This window comes from Pelodiscus sinensis, chromosome 8 (assembly GCF_052426305.1).
Source record: "Pelodiscus sinensis isolate ZL-2025 chromosome 8, ASM5242630v1, whole genome shotgun sequence".
In the NCBI taxonomy this organism is placed as follows: Eukaryota; Metazoa; Chordata; order Testudines; family Trionychidae; genus Pelodiscus; species Pelodiscus sinensis.
The window spans coordinates 37,603,049-37,624,802 of NC_143059.1; the positions used below are offsets into that span (position 1 = coordinate 37,603,049).

Sequence of the window (21,754 nt, forward strand, 5' to 3'; positions counted from 1 at the left end):
TACAAATGCCAAAGGCTTATAATTTTTCATCACATATCCAAAGGAAAAATGAGAGGCAGCAAGTATGGAAAAGAGAATTTCATACAAAAAATTGTGAAAGGAGCAGAAATGAAGCGATTATGGGAGCAGTTGAGCAGGGAGGAGGTGGGGGGAATGTACTATAGGAAAGCAAGCTAGGAAAACACAAAAAACTAAGATCATTCATAACACATGTGGAAGCTGTTAGGAGACATCAAATGAAAAAAGGGAGGGAGAAAGTAAGTCCCATAAGGGAAACAAAATAATGGAAAAGATGTTATGAATGATACTGTGGTAATAGATAACTTACTATTTATATAGAAAGGTTCATTGCATTAATAATTGAAGTAATAAATCTCACACAAGAAAAAAAAACAGAACATGAAAATTTTGGTTAAAACAGTTGAAAAGCATTACATATTAGAAGCAGTAGAATGACTCATTGCTTTCCTAAGCAAAGGTAATGTTGTTGGTTAAGATTGGGTGGTGATGATAATTTTTCATTAGAATGCGCAAAGGTTCATAGTGCATGGGCAGGAATTAAAAAATACTGTTGATATGAAAACTAAATCTGATATGTTATGCATTCAAAGGATATGGCAAATAGAAAATCTAGACTGCTAGGATAGAGAGGCCAGAAAGGGTGGTGGTATCTTTTTCTTCATTAAAGAAAATCTAAATTATTTCAAACTAAAGGTGAAAATAATACTGAGTACAGAATGACTGAGATTCCAGTGCAACATAATTCTATATCATTAAGAATATATAGCATGTACAACCCATGCAGAAAACCAATGGCCAACAAACAGAAGCCACAAGCCCATATATATATGTGGAGATTTAAAAAGCCTTAACAGATTGTGGGGAAATAGGAGAAATGATAATTATGATGGAGCACCTACTGGCTGCATCTAGACTGGCATGATTTTGCGGAAGTACTTTTAACGGAAAAGAGTGTCTAGACTGGCACAGATGCTTTTGCGCAAAAGCATCCGTGCCCAGTATAGACGCGCTTTTGCACAAGAAAGCTCTGAAGGCCATTTTAGCCATCGAGCTTTCTTGCGCAAAAAATTAAGGTGCATGTCTACACTGGCCCTCTTGCGCAAGTATTCTTGCACAAGAGTGTTTATCCATGAGCGGGAGCATCAAAGTATTTGCGCAAGAAGCACTGAATTCTTACATTAGAACGTCAGTGCTCTTGAGCAAATTCAAGCGGCCAGTGTAGACAGCTGGCAAGTTTTTGCGCAAAAGCAGTTGCTTTTGCGCAAAATCTTGCCAGTCTAGACGCACCCACTGAGTTTAATACAACTGATGGATATTTTGTCCTGTTTAGACCTGGGAATTGCACAAATCAATATAACAAGCAAGTGTAGCAGGAGGGAATGGGAAGTGATTGTGATATTACTACTGAATTCCTCAACGTCCTCACTTATATACCGCTTATTTACATATTCAATTAGCACTTTTAAAAAAATATTTCAGGTAGGGAGACAATTATTGTCTTCAGAATTTCCTTTACCTTGACAAATGTGTCAAAAACAAAGAAAAATATAAAGGCAGAAAGTCTAGTCATACATAGGATCCTAAAGTTAGACAATCTGTACTGTGGTGGAATAAAGACTGTGAAATGGCAATTAACGAAAGGAATAAGAAAAAATTAACTTTTTTGGCTAAAGTCACTGGAAACTGACCATGAAAACACTAAACTAATATATGATGAATGCTGGGAATTAAGTGGGTGTAGGGCAAAGACTCAAAATGCTTCATGAAAGTTGGGATAAAACATGGACAAAGGATCTTTGCAAACATAAATACCTAAGAGCGATTAAAATCTATAGCTCTGGAAGGAATGGTTTATAATTGAAAGGTTAGACTTTCTGAGGTAGATATGGGATTGTATCATGAAATTAAAAGGGAGGGGGTGTTAAATGTGCAAGATATAACAAATCAATACATCTGTGATAATTGGGGAGGCTACTGCCAAATGTATATAGACAGCTCCAAAGATGCAAGAACAAGAAGAGTAAGAACAGTGTTCCTTTTCTTCTTCTCATGCTCTTAATTAATGCACTGCGAGATATTGCCGAAGAAACCCTTCCAAACAGTTGTGCTATTCATTGCCACATCAACAATTAATGTTGCAGGTGCTTATCTATTGTGTTCCCTTCAAGCGCTGGGCCTGAACTGGTGCCTTAGCATCATTATTATTGTAGTGCTTAGAAGTTCCATCTTTTTAATCTCTCTTGCTCTGAGACCCATTCCAAACCCCTTATAATTTTTGTTGCCCTTTTCCAAACCTTTTCCAGTGCCAACGTATCTTTTTTGAGATGAGGCAAGCACATTTGTATGCAGTATTTAAGATCTGCGCTTACCATGGATTTATATAGAAGCAATAAGATACTCTCTATCCCTTTTTAGGGTTAGTGTTAGAGTGGACACTTCAATCACTTCTATACATAGGAGAGTAGGGTGAGATCCTTTGTGGCTTGCAATGGAAAACTAGAGATGAAATCAAGTGTTTTTTTCTGGTGATGGTCATAATGGGAATAAGATAAACTGCAAGATTACTATGCACGTGCAAATCCAGGTCATCATGGGGAGTACTTGTGTAATTAGAATTACTCAAGTGCTTAAGTAGCTGGATGGATTGCGCTCTAAAATGTAGAAATGAAATGTAGAAATGATTTTATTAAATTGACCATGCCTCTGATTTGTTTTTGTTATGTTGACATAACAGGTAGCAGATCAGGAGTTCTGTTCATCAATGCGAGGATTTCCCCAATTCATTTTCGCTCATCAGTGTTCAGCTTTTTGTTGTAGTTTGTCTTTCCCTCCCCCGCGCCCCCCCCCAACAGCTTTATTTCTGCTTTGTAATCAATGAGCAGCATTAGTTCTGTAAACAGGACTTGCCAGGGGCTATTTCCAGAGTTGCCTATACAGCAGCACTGCTTACTGTAATATGGCTTTGTGCCATGTTAGCTTGGCTGTGTCATGGGGCACCTGTAAGTCTCTTCTAACCAGAGTCTTTCATTGCTTGGTGAGTCATTTGGTGAATCATTTGTACTAGAGAGCTAGCCTTAGCTTTTATTTTATTTAGTACTAACAGAAGGAACCTACAGTCCTGTACTAGGGATTAGGGATGTTCGATATAATGTAACTGAATTGTTGTGTAACTGCATGAAATCTTAGCACTTACATGACAGGCCTGTACCAGGGCTTAAATTCTCACATAGTATTTCACTGAGCTCCAGGGCTGGGGGCTTCTGCCGCAAGGGAAGGCACCAGAGTTTGAGGCTTCTGCCCCACAACTTTGAAAATATTTCCCAGAGCTCTACTCTGGAGACCTTCAGCTGAATTTAAGCCTTGTTTTGTACTGCCTAGCACTAACTTAGAAGGTAAAAATATCTAGTTATTTCCTAAAAGGAATAATATGCCAATGTATTATCTCAAAGTTACTCAGAAGCTTTTGATATAAGCACACTAGGTGATATATAACAATAGAACACGTTTACTAAGTACAAATGGATGTATCTGAAGTGATATAATAAAAAATCAAATATGATAACAAGGAAAATAATAATAACATTCCCCAATATCTAACTTAAATTTTATTATATACAAGCAAAGTTTCTCACCACATGCTTTCGGTAGTCTTACTGTCCAAAGTCTGTAGGTCAAGACTTCCTCCCCATAGTCCAGCAACTTTCTTTCTTTTTTCTTTTTTTTTTTTTTTGTCTTCCGGTGCAGTGAATACAATTGCTGGGGCGGAGAGGAGGAGAGGTTTTCTTCTCCTTTTATAGTTTCAGTTTCTCTTTTGGAAAACATTCCCAGCTAGACACTAAGGGTACATTGCAGGGCTTAACTTGAAATAAGCTATGCAAATTGAACTATGTCAATTGCATATGTTATTTTGAAATAAGCTATTTCAAAATAGAGAGCATCTACATTTCACTTACTTAGAAACAAAGCACTCTTCCTCCAACTTCTCCTATTTCTCATACAAATAGCGTTACAGGAGTTGGAGTAAGAAGTCCTCCAGGTTAACAGTATTTTGACACTATTTCGAAATAACTGCTTGCTGTGTACAGGTGGACTAAGTTATTTCAAAATAATGTTGCAGTGTATGGGAAATTATATTTTCTGATAGCTTTTTCAACACCTATTTGAGCTTTCTTTGTTGCCCTGTCTGCTTAATTACTCTGTTTACTGCTTAAGTGCAAATTAAGCAGAGCACACATTCCTTTGTCAAGGACAGACCTATTTGCCATCTTCTGTGTGGTCAGGGTAATGTGTTAATAATGACATACAGGGAACTCTTATAATTTCACATGAAATATATCAACAGTGAATGAAGACAATATTGACTGGCAAATTATAAGTTTTCAAATGATATCTTACAAGGCAATTTTTGAAGAAAGATTAGTACAAAAGTGGGCAGAAGGCAAATATAAGGGTATAGTCTGTCATGTGCATTCTGGGAAATTTCTTTATCTCTGAAGCATTTTGGCATATGGAGGATGTTAGGGATACTGAGGGGCATGCAGGGGAATGTGAAGTACAGGAAGAGATTGAAGAAGGACAGGTGAGTGACTGAGTTGATGCACCAGAATAGGGAGTTGCCAAGACACAGAATGGGTGGGGCAGAAGACTGTGAGGAGAAAAGGAAGGGGTAATGGGAATAGAGAGAAGGTACCTAATATGGTATCTGGGAAGTGATGGGCCTAAGCCTACCCAAAACTAAATGTTCATCCCTTCAACTCTGGGGGAGGAACCACTGAGCCCAAATGCCTTCTTAGGACAATAAATGAGAAAACAGAAACAAGAGCGTGTATCAAAGATTAAAAATTAGGGATCCAGAAGGAGACATTGAGCAGAGAATCCTAGATTTCACCTCAAAGGTATCAGTGGACACTACCCAGAGAAACTCTGCCTGGAGGTGTGATTGGACAAGAGACTAGAATTAGGACTCACAGTTGCAGAGCCTTTCTCCCCACACATCCAGCTTCCTCTTCCTACTTTAAGAGATGGCTATCTTGGCTAGTGCCCGGAGGAGTTTGAGGAGGAGGTTTCATGACTTTGTAAAACCACAGAGAGGGTGTGAAAGGATAAATAAGTGATGGGAAAAATGCATCACTGCACTTTTGTATGCCAGGGTCTCCCTCTTGTTGCAAAAAGGATAGCTGTTGGGATTCCTTGAACTGCTCAGGGTACACACCTGTACTTATGGCTCAATGAAGGAGCTGCTAGCTAATATTTCCAATGACCATGTATCCAGAATAGAGTAAAAACTGACCCACTGGAGATGCCCACCCTTTGCAGATGCAGCAAGTACCACCTTGTGACCTCAGCACAGGACATGAGGGCAAGGAAGTAGCTGGTATGCAGAAAAATGTGTACAGGTGTTGTTCATGTGCAGTTTGCATATGAACTATCTGGATGGCATTTGGCTGATTCTGGTACTGGGTTGGGTGTAGCCAGGAAGGCTTGAGAGGTAGCGGCCTGACAATGAGTTCCAGAGGTCTAAGGTGATGGGTGGGAGGAAGCATTTTCGTACAGGGCCTGCTTGAGAAAAGAGAGAGAGAAGTAGGGGGTTAAGACTTCCCTCATCTCCTGGAACATGCTAAAGGGGAAGCATCAAATGTACAACCTATGTACAATCCATGTCCTGTCCAAATGCCAGGGGTCCACTTAGTCTGTCATACCAAAGTTCAGGAGGTCTGAGTCTGTTGGTCTCAAGGGGGAGGATTGACCACCTACACATGAAGGTGTAGGCTGTGTAGTAGGGGTTCTACAAGGCAATTCTCCCCTTTGGTGCTACGGATCTGGCGTAGCTTTTGGTCCAAAGAAGGCCCACAAAGCAGCAGGACAGCTCAGAAATTTTGGGAAGACCTTTTTCAGTATAGATCACAGCTACTCAAAACACAGTCCATGGGCCGCATGCAGCCCACGGAGCCCATTTATTTGCGGTATGGTTTGGATTTATGGTGCAATTTGTGTTGATATGTGTTTTAGTAGTTAAATTCCTGGACTGTCATGCTCATTAAAAGTGTTGTCCTATGGGTGGAAATCAGATAATATTACATTTTATTAATACCACGTTAAATGGGGCCTGTATGTTGTGTAGTCTTGCCTCAATCTGTGTATTCATGCCTATCAGTGTGAAAGAAGCTATTTGCATATATTTGTATGTATATGCAACCATACTTAAGTTGCAGCCCTTGGCATGTGCTGTATCATTGTGGCCCCCAGGGCTTCCAAAGTTGTGCAGCCCTGGTATCGATAAAAAAGATCTGTGATCATACAGAAGGAATGTAAGGCACAGGGGAGCAGCACAAGCCAGGGGACGGTGAGAAGGGTAGGGAGACAGGAAGAAAGATGAAGAGGGGTAAGTGGCAGCCCTTTTTAAGCCTGTTTTTGACTGGTTGAATTTTGAAGCTGAGAGGGTCGAGCACACGTGGGGGGATGAGCGGTGTTCCTCCTAAATTCCCCAGGATTAGAAGGTGGACTAAGTTACCTTCCTGGCTGGTGGTTTACTTCACATGTCCTGATGGTTCACTTAGGCTCCTGACTGGGCCCTGGAGTGTGAGCGATGGGTTATGGAGGGCAGAGGCAGGCAGCTGGGCTCTCCCCTCCTCTCTCCACTCCCCAGCAAACCCAAGACGGGCACGTCCCCGGGGGCGGCCTGGCTTCGGCGCTCTAGGGAGCGGCAGGAGCCATTTTTGCAGCGGCCAAGGAGACTGGGGAGCCGCGAGGCAGCTCGCGCCTCAGCCCGGCCAAACCCCGGAACTCGGGCAGCGGCCGGGAGGCGGGGCCGGGGCGGAGCGTAACCCCGGTTCCCGGCCGGGTACAAGGCTCGCCGGCTGCAGAGGCCAGTCCGAGCCGTAGGGGAAGGATCCGTTTCCCGCCCCGCCGACCGGCGCTTTCCTCATGGCGAGCTGCTGCCGCGGCCCCTCCCCGGGGCGCCGCTCGCTGCCGCTGCTCCTGCTGCTCCTCCGCGTCTCCCTCGCGCGTCAGGCGTCGGCCGCCACCACGTCCCGGCTGAGCGGCTATTTCGGGACCAAGTCCCGGTACGAGGAGGTGAACCAGCACCTGCTGCGGGACCCGCTCTCCCTGGGGCCCCCGGAGCCGGGGCACCTGCTGCCCTCCGCCGCCTGCGTCCCGCTGCAGCTCCGCGCCCTCATCCGCCACGGCACCCGCTTCCCCACCGAGAAGCAGATCCGCAAGCTGGGCCAGCTGCACCGCCTGCTCCGCAGCCAGGAGCGGGCCTGCCCCGCCGCGCAGCAGCTCGCCCGCTGGGACATGTGGTACCAGCCAGAGATGGACGGGAGGCTGGCGCCCAAGGGCCGCCTCGACATGGAGCAACTGGCCCAGCGCCTGGTCGTCCGCTTCCCCGGCCTGCTGTCCTCGCAGCGCCGCTTCGCCTTCGCCAGCAGCTCCAAGCACCGGTGTGTGGAAAGCAGCGCCGCTTTCCGCAGGGGCCTACAGCTGGCCCTGCATCCGCAGCCGTCGCCCAGCGGTAAGGGAGCGGGGAAGAGTGGCCTGGGAGGGTGTCCTGGGCACACGTGGGCGGGGAGGCATAAAGCAGAGCCCTGGCGGTGAGGTAAGGGGAGACCCTCTCTGGGACTCACTGGGTGCCCCCAGACACAAATGGAGAGTGGAATGTAGACACAACCCCCCCCCCCCGGGCTGAAGCAGAGAACCCACCAGGAAGCTACTTGTCCTTGAAACTGCTTTCCACAGGCTCAGTGCCATTGTCTCCCAGTTGCCTTCCCCAACTCTAAAACTTATACAATTGATTTTAAAATCAGAGTCCTAGAACGCTAGAACTAGGGATGTGAAAGTTGGGCTCATCAGTCACATGCAGCTCCCCCCTCCCCATGTAACCCTGAGAATTTAAGGCTGGGGGCAAGCCATCCACTCTTAAAAGCCAGCTCCTGGCATACATTGGTTCCTGCAGAGCCACCTGCATCTTTCCTTTCCTGTAACTATGAAATTTTCAGCAGTTACACAATTACATAAACACATTTTACAATTCTTAATTAGAACTGGGAGGGACTCAAGAGAGGTTATCAAGTCCAGTCCCCTGCAATCATGGCAGGATCAAGCAACATCTAGATCAGGTGTGACTCGAACTGCAGCTACAGGTGCCAAATTTCTAGTGCTCAACTCCTGGCTCCACTTCCTCCTCCAAGCTTATTGCACCCTTGCTCCTTCCCTCCCCCACAGTCTCCTGAGTTCCATGAAACAGCTGATTGCAGTGAGCAGGTGGCATGGGGAAGGAAGAGGAGGCACTGATCAGTGGGTCTGCTGGTGGGCAAAAGATGCTGGAGATGTGAGATGAGGCACCTGATAGGGACTGCTGACACATCACGGTAGCTCTTTGGCAATGTACTTTGGGAAACTGTGGCTCCTTCTCAGGCATAGGTTGACCACACCTGATCTAGATCATCCCTGACAGATGTTTATCTAACCTGCTCTGAAATACCTCCCATGATAGAGATTGCACAACCTCCCCAACTAATTTATTTCAGTGCTTAGCCACCTTGACAGGAAGTTTTTCCTAATGTCCAACCTAAACCTCCTTTACTGCAATTTAATCCCATTGGCTACGTCTAGACTGGCATGTTTTTCTGTTAAAAGCATTTGCAAAAAGAGCGTCTAGATTGGCACGGACGCGTTTCCGCAAAAGCACTTTTTGAGGAAAAGCGTCCGTGCCAATCTAAACGCGGTTTTGCACAAGAAAGCCCCGATCGCCATTTTCGCTATCGGGGCTTTTTTGCGCAAAACAATACCACGTTGTCTACACTGGCCCACTTGCGCAAAAACATTTGCGCAAGAGGGCTTTTGCCTGAACAGGAGCAGCATAGTATTTCCGCAAGAACACTAACAATCTTACATGAGATAGTGTTCTTGTAGAAATTCAAGTGGCCAGTGTAGACAGCTGGCAAGTTTTTCTGCAAAAGCAATTGCTTTTGCAGAAAAACTTGCCCGTCTAGATGCAGCCCTCGTGTCTTGTCCTATCCTGGGAGGTTAAGGAAAATAATCTTGTAACAGTCTTTTTGAACTTGAAAGCTATGATGTCCTCTCTGTCTTCTCTCTCTCTCTTTTTTTTTTTTTTTTTTTTTCTTTCTCTCTTTTCTTCAAACTAAACCCAATTTTTCAGACTTCTCTCAGAGGTCATTCATTCCCAGTACAGCCGGTCCCCGAGTTGTGAACGGTCAACTTACGACCATTCGCAGTTACAACAAAAGCTGTTGTAAGTGGTGGATCCCGAGTTACGAATGCGATCCATGCTTACGAACAGCGTGGTTGCATGTAACTCAATGGGGTCCGAGTTACGACCAATTGCTTGGTCCGTAACCGGTTCGTAAGTCGGAGAGAGGCTGTAGTCTTCTTTGGATCTTCTCCAATTACTCTACATCTTTCCTGAAATGTGGTGTTCAGAACTGGACACAATAAATACTCTGTTGTAGCCTACTCAGTGCAGAGTAGAGCAGAAGAATTACTTTGCATCTTGCTTACCACACTCCTGTTAATGATGTTGTAGTAGACAGTAGAGAAGAAAATGTTTCCATTATAGGGTAGATATGATCTTAAGAATAGTTTGGTTAGCATGGTTCTCAATACAGTATCTGAGGGTATCCAGGAAAGAAATGTTAGAGCCCTTCTTGAAATGCATACAATTGAAGCTAAGGTGGGCGAGAGTTTGTCAAGGGGGGAGTTTTAGAAGGGCAGCAGCCGCGGTCACTGAGACGCGGCTTGCTTTTCCTCCTGTTCCCTGAACTATCAGGGAGTGAGGGGAAAGTACCTGCATTCTGTGATTTATTCCTCTGCCTCCTCCCTTCACCAGCCAGGAATGAGAGGCATGCATGGAATGCAAGTACTTTCTCTTCATTCCCTGATAGTCTGGGGAACAGGATGAGAAGCAAGCCGCATCTCAGTGCCCATGGCTGCTGCTCCCCTGCCCTCCCAAAACTCTGCCCTTGGTTTAAGCCTAATATAATTAGGGATGTAAATGGTTAACCAAATAACATCACTCTTAACCATAACCAATAAGCATCACCTGGTAACTGGTGGGGGTTGCTCCAACTTGACAGGTCCCGCCATGGACTGGGGGGGCTGCTCCAGCCTCTGTCTATGGCGGGCCTGGCTGGAGCAGCATGCCGTAGGCTGCAGTCTGACTGGAGCATCCCCTCTGTGGCAGTACTGGACAGAGCAGCTCCCATCCAATCCACTGGGCTGGAGCAGATCCCCTGCCTACCCCCGTTTAAGCAGTTAACTGGTTAACTGATTAAATGGGATTTTACATCCCTAAATATAATGTCAGAGTTAAGATGTTACAAAGATTATAATTAACCTCTTGTTTTTCTTATAAATTGGGGTATCTGACAGGTTGCCTCCCCAGTCAGGCCCCAGACCAACTTTTGTAAAATCTGTTGGGGAATTCTTTAAAAGTATCTGATACGTTTTTGTGTGAATTGCAGAGTTTTTCCACTAAGAATGTTTTCCTTTCAGACATTGTGCATGAGAAGACTGAGATTGATGACAAATTAATGAGGTTCTTTGATCATTGTGAGAAGTTTGTAACCTCTGTGGAAGAGAATGATACAGCTATGTATCAAGTGGATGCCTTCAAACAGGGTCCTGAGATGAAAAGGATTCAGGAAAAAATTGCAGCTACTTTGTGTATACCAGTGCGTGATTTAAATGCAGGTAATATACTTTGTTTTTTCATTCTTTAACATGCGTAAATGTTGTTTTCTAGGTTCTAGGATCTTCAGATAGTTTTAAAGAACAAATAGTTTAAAATGCCCTTTTAGGCTTTTGGAAAGACAAGTGAGGACAGCATGTTATATCACTAATGGAAAAGAACAGCTTATAAAAATTACTTTGTTTACCGAAGCCATAGTGGGTAGTGTACAGTGACAAATGTTGTAATACAGAGTTACAGAGAACCAGTTTTAACAGTTTATTTGAGGAGCCCTTCTGAAATAAGCATCAAAGATGCAAAGGAACACAATTTTTGAATTACTTCTAAGGGAAAACATAGTTTTTAAAAAAATAGGTAAGATAATTTTAGTTTCTCAAACATGTATATATTCTAATCTTATTCTACTTTACCCGTGTTAATTTAAATTTCATGAATACGGTATTGTGATCATGAATGTTCATTGTTAGTGAACAGGCATAGAACCTGTTGTAGAAAAAACATTCCTATTTATCCCACAGATCATGTTCACTTGACCCAGATTAAGTGTCTATATTTCTCAGAAATTTCCTCTTGAACAGGCACAGCATGTAGTCCAAACTAAGAGTGACTTAACGTGGCAAATGGTTTTGGTTTTTTTGTTTTGTTTTTTTTTTCCACATGGAAAATGTCTGATATTAAATTCCGTTGTCTACACTAAGTTTTCTAGAAAGTCATATTTTAGAATGTCATAATAAAATACATGAGTTGTGGATGGTACTACTGAAATAAGTGAAACATTCATAACCCTTATACCTTCAACCTACAATGTAAGTGGACAAATAATTGCTAAAATAGGAATGATTAGAGTAGCTGGCATTCATTGTGCCTGTTTAGTAGGGAGTTTTGTGCAAGCCTTCGGGATCATTCATAGAGAATGTAAGCTGGATTTTTTTTAATCTAATACTCAGAGTAAACAGAGCTTTACTTTTGTCTTATCATCATCATCTACTGCATAATAATACACATCAGCAGATGTAAATCACTAAATATATGATGGTTAAACTGGTGTTTCCTTGCCCCGTGAAAGGCTTAACATGTAAGTCCCTGATCATGTAAACATTTGAATAGACCCATAGTGCAGAATAGGAGCCTTAGTGTACATTATGTGTTTGGCTCTGTGTTGGATGTTCTTGGTCATATTTTTCCCTAATAACAGGAGGTGATGCTGGGAGGGGGCTGTAGAGAACAAATACATTGTCATCTGTCTATTACTTATTTGGATTTATTACAGATTTGATCCAGGTTGCTTTTTTTACCTGTTCATTCGAGTTAGCTATTAAAAATGTGAACTCTCCTTGGTGCTCACTCTTCAATGAAGATGATGCTCAGGTAGGTGTTGCCTGTATGTAGAATGGTGGCATTAACTGTGTGTAAATTGTTCCATTCAGTTTTACATTTTGATGTAAACAGTTTGGTATACAGATATTCTTAGCAAAGAGAGGTTTTAGTTTATTGTTCGTCAGATGTAATTGTTCAATATTAAAGGCATTACATATGATTTACTACACTTAAGAAAAAGCAAATCTGAGCATCAATTAGACCATAATGTAACAAATACCAGTTTTTCTCTGTTGAGTGGCAAGTCATTTAGACTTGCAAAAGAGAAATGTTTTTCCTCTCTCTCTTCACCCCTCCCTTCCCCCGAATCAGGCATCACTGTACCTGACTGACAAGAACACTCAAATGCTTGGTTTTGTTTTTTTGTTTTTTGTTTTTTTTTCTTGTGAGGTGGGAAAGAAAAGGTGAAACACATTTAACTTATCATTTACCCTTGAAATTGTGAAACAATAACCCAAGAAAATTAGTGACAACAACTTATAGCAGACCTTCTTAATAAAAAAAAAAATCCTGTGCACTGAATTAGACGAGTCCTTTGGAAGAACATATGCCATCATACAGTTAAAGCCATGTAACTAAACTGTAGCTAAACACAAGCCAACAGAATTAAGTCTGGGCAGCTGCAGTTTTGACAGTTGCCTACTGTTGCGTGCTTGACTCTGTAACCGTAACATTAGTTTAATATCATTCACGTTAAAGCAAATTAGGAAAAAGCCCAACAAATTCCATCATGTTGAACCATATGGACTTCCATGTGATTGGTGATCTGCATTAAAAGATTGAGGCCACCAACCAGTAGATCGGGATCTATCGGTAGATCTTAGAGCCTATGACAGGTGATCCTGACTGGTTTGGCCAGGAATCTATCAAGTGCTGGCACTTCAGTTGCCCCTCCACCCACTGTCATGCTGCACCTCCTGGAAGCCTCTTGCTTGCTGTGCAAAGTGTGGGAGGGAGAAGGAGGGGTGCTGATGTCAGGGTGTCCCTCCTCCCCCTGCTTCTGTACCCTATCTTCACACACAGAGAGAAGGGGATGGAGGGAGCTTGGCAATGCAAATCTGTCACTTTCACACTGTGTGTGTGTTGTCACAAACACACACTGTCCTTCACTCTCATCTCCTGACCCAACACATACGTGGGGGGTTGTTGTTACTTTTTTACTGCTTGCGAAGTGTGTTGTTTTTGGTCTTTGACTGTCCTTGCCCTGAACCTCCTCCTACACCCAATCTCCTGCCCCCAACGTGAGTCCTCCTTCCCAGAGCTTGCACCCTGAAAAATCTCCTGACCCCCATTCCCTCACCTGAGATAAGCCTGGAGCCCCTTTCACACTCCAAACTCCTTGGATCAAGATCAGAGCCTGAACCCCGACTGTTACCCCCGCCTAGTGAAAGTGAGTGAGGAAGGGGAATGGAGTGAGCAGGGTAAAGCCTCGGAGAAGGGGTGAAGCCGAGTCAGGGCCTCAAAGAAGGGGCAGGAAGGAAGTGGGGCAAGGGTGTTTGGGTTTGAAGTAGACCTTATATTGCAGTTAAATTGAAAAAATGATCTTGTGTTTAAAAAGGTTGGAGACCACTGCTCTAGAGTCACAGCACAGACATCTGCTACTTGAGCTAATGGAGTCATTGATAGCCGTAGTAGGTAGTATTTGACTACATGGGCCATCTGCTGGAGGGAGATGAGACATGTTTTACTAATGGATTTCCCAGCTGTTTGCTGGTAGAAGAATGGTGAGACTCAGGAATCATGAATTCTGTTCCAGGTTCTGAGGGGAGGGTTCTCTAGTGGCTAGACCCTTTTATGTCTGTCCCCTTCAGCTTGTCCCAGTCTCTCTCTCCCTCTAGAGCCTGTGGAATTGGTGTTTAGAAGGAAAGAATAAAAAGTAAAAACAAACAACAAACCAACAGAGTAAATATTTGTAAGCTTGTGGCTGAGGCATAGGATCTGAAGTCAGGATATTGGAGTTGTGCTTTTGACCCAGCTCTATACTTCCTGTAATTTTCATCTTGTCTTCCTCCACCTGAGTTTCCTCACTGGTAAATTAGAATTAATGTTCTTGTTTTGCTCACAAGATTGTTAAGAGTAACTAGTATTTGTAATACATACAGAGCTCTTTTAATGGAACATGTTAAAGTATATGATTCACACCACAGAAAAATATTAATTGGAATCAGAAGAGCAGAGTACAGGGTGATCACTGTACCTCCCAATATGTCTTGGTGGGACTCCACATATAATAGGAATGCATATATTTCCATTTCCTCTATTTAAGTTCTTCATATTACATGAATGTATGCAGCAAAGCCCATTGGTAACTTAGGTTGCCAGAAGAATTCTGGTATAGTGAAACTCATATTACAACCATTGCTTCCTTATAATTTGATACTGTAGGGTAACTTAGACCTACGCCTTAGAAGAAAAAAAACCTGAGACTTTATCTTTTTCTCATGTAACTCACTTTAATATCCCTAAGATGTTTGAGTAGTTATAGGAAGAACTAGCAAATGTACATTGCTTGGGTACTGAACTATAGTAATGGTTGGTGTTTTGTTTTGTTTTTTTATAAAAAGGAAAATGTACATGCTTGATTTAAATCGTGGGCTTAGGACAAGAGGTGGGGGGTGCAGGCATCAGGACAGGAGCTTGGGTGTGTGTGACGCTCATAGCAGGGAGTGGAGGTGCAGGAGTCTGGGCAAAAATTAGGAGCTCAGGGCGGGGGGCTCAAAGGTGGCGGGAGGTGCAGGAATCAGGGCGGGGTTTTGGGTGTGGTGGGAATGAGGCTGGATGGTGTTGGAGGATTCAGGGAAGGGGATGGGAGTTAGGGCAGAGAGCTCAGGACAGGGGATGGGAGGTGTATGGGGGAGGACTCACTAGGGTCACCCATAGTGGGAGGTGCTGTCCAAGAAGTGGAGGAAGGGAAGCCCCACGGCCCTGGCAGGAGTTGTGTGTGTGTGTGTGTGTGTGTGTGTGTGTGTGGGGAGTGGAAGGGATTGACAGAGGGAAGCCCCCCAGCAGGATCCACACAGTGAAGGGTGTTGGAAGCCAAGCCCTAGGTCCCTTGGCAGTAGCCCATGCAGGAGGAAAGCCAAAGCGCCTGCCAGGGGCCATGTGGAAGGGTGGAGTGGGAAAACCCTGGCTGGAGTTGTGCAGGGGATGGGGGCAGCCCTGGGCCCTTGGAGGAAGGGGGAGGGAAGCACTTGAACATCTGCAGAAGTTGGGAGGGGCCCTCAGTAGCATAGGGCTCCATAGTTTGAAATGATGGACTCTGCGCCATCCACCAAATTCAATTATTATAGGGAATTTTTTTAGACAACCATGATAACCATGTATTCCTTTGGCATTAGATCATGCATGTAAGTGTCATGTATGATCTGCTTTTTGCTTAGATTTCATGGGAAGATCAGCTGTCCTTTTAGACTGTGCTGTGTATCTGAGCAACTTTTGTTATGACTGCCCAAATTTGGAACAAAAGTCTTTCATAGGCTCAGCCATTTCTATAAATTGGTCAGAGATGGTGGGGATATCATTGAAATATCTGCCATGCTTCATCCCTGAAGAAGTCCTATGGCCTGTGTTAAATTGATTTAATCAGAAGTAGTATGCCAAACTAAGGATTTTATCACTTTTGGCACAGACTTTTCCATGGAAAAATGGGCATGTGCAAGTGTGGTGTTTTCCATTGCACAGTTGGCACAACTTGTCCTTTTTATTTATTTTATTATGACCATACTAGTACGCACACCCTTGTGATTAACCCATTACAGGACTTCAGTGGCTTGTAGCTCGTTCCACATGCAGCAACATTTATTTAGGAATAATGTGTATTTATTGTGACTTTGTGTTTAAATGTATAACAGTGGTCCTCTTTTGAAAATCTAACTTTTGATAAGGTGGCAATAGCAAACAAAGGAAGGAAGGCTTAAGAGGAAGAGAGCATGGATTTGAGTATAAGATGATGCTCTTCAAGAAGTCTTGAAATTCAATCCCCTGCAGTGTACTGGATCAAGTAAATACCCTCATAGGTGTTTATCCAGTCTTTTCTTAAAAACCTCCAATGTTGGGAATTTCATACCCTCCCTTGGAAGCCTTTTCTGGATCTTATAGGTAGCAATTTTTCCACTTTGGCTGCAGATGAAGCCTGTTAGTCTGCCCTCAATGGAGGTGGAAAGCAATTGCTTGATCACTGTCCTCACTATTAAAACCCTTAACATATTGAAAGTGTGTTAACAGGTTCTCCCTCTGTCTTTTTCCCACAAGATTGAGAACTTGTTTTAATCTTTCCTCACAATCAGGATTTTTAAACCTTGTATCACTACTTTTTCTTTCCTGTGGACTCTCCAGTTTTCATCTTCACTAAAGTAGGGTGGCCAGCACTGGACATAATACTCCAACTGAGACCTCACCACTCCTGAGAAGAGCAGAACAGTTACCTCCCACATCATACAAATGATACTGCTGTTAATGCACCCCAGAATGTAGCCTTGCTTGAAACTGGATCACAGTGTTGACATATAATTAATTTGTAACCCACCGCAATCTCCAGATCCTTCTCAGCAGTACTACCACTTGAACCACTTATTCCGCATTTTGTAATTGTATGTTTGATTGTTCCTTCCTAAGAGAAATGTTTGCATTTGTCTTTATTGAATTTCGTTTTGTTGAATTTGGACAAATTCTCCAATTTGTCAAGGTAATTTTGATTTGTAAACTTGACTTCCCAAGCACTTGCAATCCCTCACAGCTTGCTGCTATCTGCAGACTTTCATTCTGGTCTCCATTATTTAAATAATGGATACAAATATTTTATAATTCTGGACCTAGAACTGACCCAGGTTGGACTCCACTAGACGCACCCTCCTAATTTGATAGCTATGCTTTCAGTACAGTCTTTCAACTGATTTTGTGCCTCCATTAAAATAATTTCATCTTCAAGCTTCATTTTAAAGCTTCCTATCAATTAGGCCAGTAACCTTGTCAAATAATGAAATTAAGTTCAATTAACATGTCAGATGATCCTGGCTATTTCTTATAACCCTGTTGTCCTTTAGGTGCTTACAGATTGGTTGCTGAATTTTGTTTTAGTATCTTTGTTTGTATTGAAGTTAGGCTGATTGAAATTCCCTTTTTGTTCCCCTTTCCAAACATACATACTATGTTTGCCCTTCTCCAGGTCTGTAGGACCTCACCTGTTTTCAGAGGTGATTGTTTCATCTAGTCCTTCAGTACGCTAGGATGAATTGCATCAGGACCTGCTGACTCGAATGCATCTAACTTATTCTGTGCCCTGTTCTTTCCCTATTTACATATTTACATTTCCCTTTCTCCCTTGTTCATATTACTTACATTGAATAGCTGATGACTAAAAAAAGTTAGTGGTGAAGACTGAAACAAAATAGACATTACACCCCTTATTTTTCTTGTCATCAGTTATTACCTCTCCTTCTTTAAGTAGAGGACATATGCTTTCCTTCATATTTCTCTTGCTTCTAATTCATTTACAGAATTTCCTCTTATTGCCTTTTTGGTCGTGGGTGTAACTAATTTGGGCTTTAGCTTTTCTGATTTTGTTTCTACATGCTTGTGCTATTTGTACTCAACAGTTTATCCATATTGCTACTTTTTATAGGATTCTTTTCTGAATTTCTAGTCATTACAGAGCTCCTGATTCAGCCATATTGGCCTCTTAATATTCTTGTTTTCTTTCCATATTGGGATAGTTTTCAGTTGTCCCTTTAATATGATCTTGAGACACCTTTCAGCTCACTTCAACTTTTTCTCTTGGCACCTTACCTAGCCGTTCAGAGTAAATCTGATTTTTTTTTTTTTTTTTAAATCAGTTATCCTTAATCTGTTGCTCTCTTTACTTCCTCTCCTTAGATTCATGAAATGTATAATTTCATGATCACTTGAACCCAAATTATTTTCCACCTTCAGGGTTTGCTACCAGTTCCTTTCTGTTTGTCAGAATTAAACCTAACATGGCTGCTTTCCCTGGTTACTTCCTCCACTTTCTGGAACAGTGGATTTCTGGGTAGCTAGAATCCCCCACTACTACCAACTCTTGTATTTCTAGAATAAATATCCAAAACACCTCATTTACCCTCTCTTCCTGATTTGGTAGTCCGTATTAGACCCCATCATGATGATTTTATTTTCACCCCTTTTATCTTTACCCAGAGAACCTCGCAAGGGATCTTCCTCTCGCCTGTTTCTGAATAAGGCTCTGTCCACACTACATGGCTTTTGTGCATGAAGCCTTTTGCGCAAAAACTTCTTGCACAAGAGCACATCCACACCTCAAAGCTTTTGCGCAAGGACGCTCTGATGGCCATTCACAGAATGGCCGTCAGAGCACCTGTGCTTTTTCTGATAGGGGTTTCTTGCGCAAGAAACCCCTTTGGAGCATCCACACTTGCCTTTTTGTGCAATAGCTGTAGTGCAAAAAGGAGTTATGCCTCATAAATGGAGGTTTACCTACGATAGAAAAAGCCCTCCCTTCTGCTGTCTTTACTGTTGATTTACTTGCGCAAAGGCGCATGTGATGTGTGGATGCTCCATGGGGTTTTGAGCAAAAACCTGGTAGTGTTAAAAAAAAAAAAATAGGCTCAGTGTATATATTCCAGAGATGTAAAAATGCGATTAAAAATGTAACTGCTGAAAATATAGCAGTTACCATGCTGTGGGCACTGCAGTGCAAAGCTTATTTATAAGCTTTATACTGCAGAGCCTGCAGCAAAGCTTCCCCGGGAGCAGTACTGGCAAAGGCTGCTACCAGCCCTGCTCCCAGGAAGGAGGCTTTGCTGTGGCCTCTGCGGTCCACTTCCGGGGAGCCAGTGTATAATTTGCGGGGAAAGGGGAGGGCAGCTAGGCCGCAACACACAGTAGTTGCTCCAGTGGGCTCCATGAAGCTGGAGCAGTCCCCTGCCTAGGGCTGACAGGGAGCTGCTCCAGCCCCTGCCAGTTAACCAGAACTGGTAAGTCTCACTCATTACGGGATTTTATGTCCCTAATATATCTTGATGTGTAATGCAACACCATGCTTCTTTTTACCTTGCCCCTCCTTCTTGAACAAACCGTACCCCTGTATACTAGTTACGAGGCTTATCATTCCAAGTCTTTGTGATACTGGTTGTCATCATTCAGCTTATGTATGGATACTTCTAGTTCTTCCTGGTTCTTTCCCCCCATAGTCATTGCATTTTTATGTAGATGTCTAAGATGTTGAACAGATTCCCGTGACCCTATAATAATTTCCCATGCCCTCACCAAGAATATCTTGTCCTCTTTTTAAGGTCAGTTTTTTATATCTATTTCTGGGCATTTGTTGCTATCTGACTTTAACCTTATTTTAAAGTGTTCCTCACTGGATTGGTGATGGTTTTGGCCAGTGATCTTTCTTTAAAATATTTTTGCTTCCAAATTGGTATCTTACTTTAAAGGGCTGGGGATTCATCTAAACTACAGGACAAAGTCAAATTAAGATACGTAATTTCAGCCATGTTAATTGCGTAGCTGAAGTCAAAGTAGATTAACTTGGTTTTTGTCACTGTCTACACTGCAGGAAATCAAAAGGGAGAACTCACTTCCTTGGACTTCCCTTACTCCTCATGAAAGCAGGGTTACTGGCATCGACCCGAGTGCCCCTCTCACTTTGAATTAGCTCTCTTAACTAGACCCACTAATTCAAACCCTGGAAGATGGACAGCAACAGCTTTGATCTTCCTCTGTAGTGTAGATGTACCCTCATGAGAGTGGTTACTGATCTATGGGTGTGTAGTAGGGATCTATGAATGGTAGGACCTGGCATATAAATAGCAAGAGGGGTGAAGAGAGTCTGAGGAAGGGACCACAGGCATGAAGGGGTAGAGCAGGCAAGCCAGACAGCCTGGTTAGCAACCTGAGAGCAGGTGCAGTAAAGCCCATGGCAATCAAATCACAACTGGTGGTTCAAGTAGGTTTGGTGGAATGTGATGCTCTGGATTTGGTGAATGTTAGTGTCTTCAGACATCTGCCTCAGGAAGTTGGTGTTTGTGGAGAAAACAAGTGGTGGGTCTTTTGAAGATGCCTTGGATTTCAATGTCCAGTGCAGCTGCCCCATATGTACGGAAGCTGGGCAGGTTCTGCATTCAGGTTGTCTGGTGAGACTCACTCCTGCAAGATCTTAGCACTAAGATCTTAAAGTTAATCAGTTAATGATGCATATAACATAACAACAAGGTGATAAAAGCCATAGAAGTTCACAATAAGCCATGATAAAAAGGCTGATACAAATATGACATTTGGAGGAGTTGTAAACTCATGCTGGAAGATCAGTGGCCATTTTTGTGTGTGTTTTTAACTCAAGACATAAAAGTAGGCATGTATTTATTTATTTTTTAAAGCAGACTAAATCAAACTTGCCCATCTTCCTAAGAGAGCTGTCAGTGTCATACTGTTTGTGTTCGTGTTTTCCTCTAAAGAAAATAAATATTGCATTTTTGTTACACCTTTTTAAAATATCACTCTAGGTACTGGAATACCTGAATGACCTAAAGCAGTACTGGAAGAGAGGATATGGATATGATATCAACAGCCGTTCCAGCTGCATTTTATTTCAAGATATCTTCAAACACTTTGACAGAGCCATTGCAGAGAGTAAAAGGTAAAAACTTTTTTTTTTTTTCTAAACTTGCTTTTAGCTTCAGTCTTCTGCATTTTGGTCTACTTGTATACAGCCCCTAATGGGGTAGATATGAAAGAGTTTGGATAATGGTTCAAGAATTAAAACGATGTTTAGGCTTGGTTAGGATCCTTTAAGGGATTGAGTCTCACTTACATATTAAAACTATAATAATTCTTCATGCTGCATCCTGGTTAGCCATATGAATGAAGTTGTATTGAAAAATATACACTTTTCTCTGTGTTTTTGATTTGTTCTCTCCTACTCGCACATAGTTTAATGGCTTTAACTCAGACTTTTAAAATTTGTTTTGTTTTTTTAGTTGAGGGAAAGCTTTGCAAGTTGTGGCCCATGGGAAACTTTTCAGGAAGTTGTGGTGTTTAGCACATGATTTTTTGTGTCACAATGATTTCACTGAAAATGATAAAAGTACTTCTTCACGTTATTTTTATTACTGCAGCACCTAAGAGCTGTAATTATGGACTAAGCCCTGTTTTGCTAGATGCTGTACAAATACAGAGCAAAATGACTGCCCTTGCCCCAAGGATCTTAGTCTTAAACCATGCCTGTTTGTCAGATTAATAAAAGCCTTTGTTCTATTTAAAAAAAAAAAGTTACTGGATCATTTGACTTAAATGATTAGCCAGCAGCCAAGTCTGAAAGAAATTAATCATTTTGATTTAAATAGTGTTGATGTTCTGTTCCAGCTCATTAAGAACACCATAATTTTAAGAGATGTCAGGTTAAAACCATTAACTTTTTTAAAAACAAATGTCCTTGTTTAAACTGAAAATGTAGAATTTAACTTGCTTCTTACCAGTAATCAGACCCACTGATTTGGGGGGGAGGGCAAAGAGGCAACTGCCCCAGGGCTTGGAGATTCTAAACGGCCCGGGCTCCCAGCCACTGCTGCTTCTGTAGCCATAGCAGTGCCTGGAGCCCCTGGACTTTTAAATTGTGGCTGGAGTGCTGGGTGACATGCTCTTGGTGGCTCT

The 21,754-nt window shown here is 42.6% G+C and overlaps 1 protein-coding gene across 1 annotated transcript in view; it reads left to right on the forward strand.

The window, feature by feature from the left end:
• The first annotated feature begins 6,803 nt into the window (after positions 1-6,803).
• Positions 6,804-21,754, forward strand: part of MINPP1 (multiple inositol-polyphosphate phosphatase 1) — a 39,573-nt gene continuing 24,622 nt past the window's right edge. Inside the window, exons 1-4 of the mRNA XM_006121456.5 lie at positions 6,804-7,534; positions 10,534-10,731; positions 12,000-12,097; positions 20,608-20,741. Coding sequence (XP_006121518.3) covers positions 6,946-7,534; positions 10,534-10,731; positions 12,000-12,097; positions 20,608-20,741 — 1,019 coding nt within the window. The 5' untranslated portion in view covers positions 6,804-6,945. The remainder of the gene's footprint in view (positions 7,535-10,533; positions 10,732-11,999; positions 12,098-20,607; positions 20,742-21,754) is intronic.